At 39.8% G+C, this 2,204-nt stretch overlaps 1 protein-coding gene across 1 annotated transcript in view; it reads right to left on the reverse strand.

Moving 5' to 3' along the window:
* The window catches only part of PREPL (prolyl endopeptidase-like), a 16,097-nt gene extending 14,207 nt beyond the window's left edge, over positions 1 to 1,890 (reverse strand). Inside the window, exons 1-2 of the mRNA XM_009867940.1 lie at positions 1,672 to 1,890; positions 61 to 261 (exon numbers count right to left, since the gene is read on the reverse strand). Coding sequence (XP_009866242.1) covers positions 61 to 261; positions 1,672 to 1,890 — 420 coding nt within the window. The remainder of the gene's footprint in view (positions 1 to 60; positions 262 to 1,671) is intronic.
* Between the last annotated feature and the right edge of the window lie 314 nt (positions 1,891 to 2,204).

Consider the following 2,204-nt stretch of genomic DNA (forward strand, 5'->3'; position numbering starts at 1 on the left):
ACTTCACTACCTTTTGTTTGTGCTCACTGATAAGAAATGTTTGTACTTTTTGGCACTTACCCTTGGGCTTCCTGAACTGAACGTATACTTGTTGTGCAATTCTTCTAATTTTGCCTTGATTCCCTTTGCCAGAGCTTTGTATCTTGCTGAAACATCATTCCAGTTCTCCTGCTCTGATTTCAGAAGATTCTTGTACAAAAGCTCTGATGTTATTATGGATGATTTTTGCTTCCTTTTGGAAGGGATTTTTGTTCCTTCCTGCTAAGGAAGAAAGACAAGAAGGGCTACAAGCCAGCACTTTGTAGTCCCAACATGAGTATTTTGAGCCAATAATGGTATTTCCTGAACTATGGAGCTGAAACCAACTTTGCATTACTACAATAGTATCTGCTGTTAATAAAAAAACAAACCACAGTTGAGATTACTTTCTCCTTTTGATTCTTCCTGATGTTTTAGGGAGGCATTGTCAAATGTGCTTTACTTGACAGATTTATTGAGATTTTCTGTTCAAAATTTAGGGTACTATTAACGTATGCTTTTTACTGATCATATGTGCTATGTTAGTTCTTGTCCTAGAATAAGTCTTTAGTGAATTTTTATGGACTTCTGTTATTTTCTCTTCTTCAGAGGTGTTATCTCGTAACTTTCCTGTCTTAAGAGTATCACTTCCTTTCCTAGACAACCTGCCACACCTCTGTCCCTGTACCTAGTTCTAGCAGCTTGTTTGGGTTCTTGCTCCAGCTCCTCCAAAGTGTCAGTATAAATGTTCATAAGGCACAGAATGAAGTGAAGCAGTGAACTGATGTGGCTTCTGCAAAAATTTTATGAGGAATAAGCTTAAGGATCTGGCTTTCCACGATCCGTGCACAGGCTACTGCTACTTCACTGCCAATGAAGCTGTCTTGTAAAAACATTTAAAATTAGAATTGAACAATGCTACTTTTTTGCTTGTTTTAAAATCTCATCTGATTGAATAATAAGCTTAACAACATATATTAAAGTACATAAGACTGCACAGATCACACAAAGTAGCATTTTATAGCATTCAACGTGTTATGTGAATGTGTTTAAACTTAAAAAGCAACTCTTTTATCGTACCTTTAGTAAACTCGGTATTAGAAAAATAGGAGTGAAAGACCTGAAGTTATTCAGTCTATTTTCTGACTCTGCATGACACATTGCCACCCATTTACACAATATTTAAAGAAATAAATCCAAACACCTTTTAAAGTATAGTTTAGCACATGTGAATGCAATTATGAGAAGTCAATACAGTATTTTAACATTTAATATGGCGCAAACCATGACTTATGGGGCAGCACAAAAAAAGTCAACAGTTAAGCCTGCTGTCATCAGTTTGGACGTTACCTCTACGCTAGCTGATGTCTCCCTGCAGTCTTCTCCTGACACTTTATCTGAATCTTTCTGGAAGATATGAATTTTTTAAAAAATTGCTACAGCAGGAAAACCAACCAGAATGCAGCTTTACATTGAAACTGCATATGAAAGCTGAGCAATGGTATGTGTCTCTGGAATCCTAGTATTTATCCACCTGTGCTTTGAACCCTTACGGAAAAATGTGTTTCCTCAACATCTGAAAAATACATCTGGCTTCCTTAACAGATGTGCCAAGGTGGTTGTTGACATTAAGTCTATACTTAAGCAGCATACCTTGCAGGAAAAACATCTCCAGGGCAGGATGCTTCCAGGTGGCACAGTCCTGTGTGCCCATGTACCTCCTAAGCAGTCCGGGATGTGACTCTTTGGGGGGTTTATTTTACTACAAAGGCATATTGTCTGAAGATGGTTATGCGTGGAGAAGCATCTGAGGCTGAAGCTCAGCACTTGGAGGAGATTTCGCAGCCCGGCACAGGGCACCCCGGCCTTCATTTCCTGAGAGTCAGGCTGGAATTTCTGAAAATCCAAAACCTGCTGATCATTTATGCCGTGTGTGTGTGTGAAATATACGGAACATAAACCGCGGGGAGAACTTCAAAACTTTCAAAGAAATGAAATTGATTCCCTGGGTAAATCAGGTGTGGAGAAGCCATGGAACTCCAGCTGCTCCTGAGCAACGGGCCCACGCAGCTTCGCTGTCACGTTACTCCAAAACGTGGTTCCTGGCGATTCAAAGTCCAAGGAAACTCACTGGAAAGAAAGAAAGATGCAACTGCGCGCGTTTACATGACGAGGGACCACAAACT

Source organism: Apaloderma vittatum, unplaced genomic scaffold (genome assembly GCF_000703405.1).
Source record: "Apaloderma vittatum isolate BGI_N311 unplaced genomic scaffold, ASM70340v1 scaffold32890, whole genome shotgun sequence".
Classification (NCBI taxonomy): domain Eukaryota; kingdom Metazoa; phylum Chordata; class Aves; order Trogoniformes; family Trogonidae; genus Apaloderma; species Apaloderma vittatum.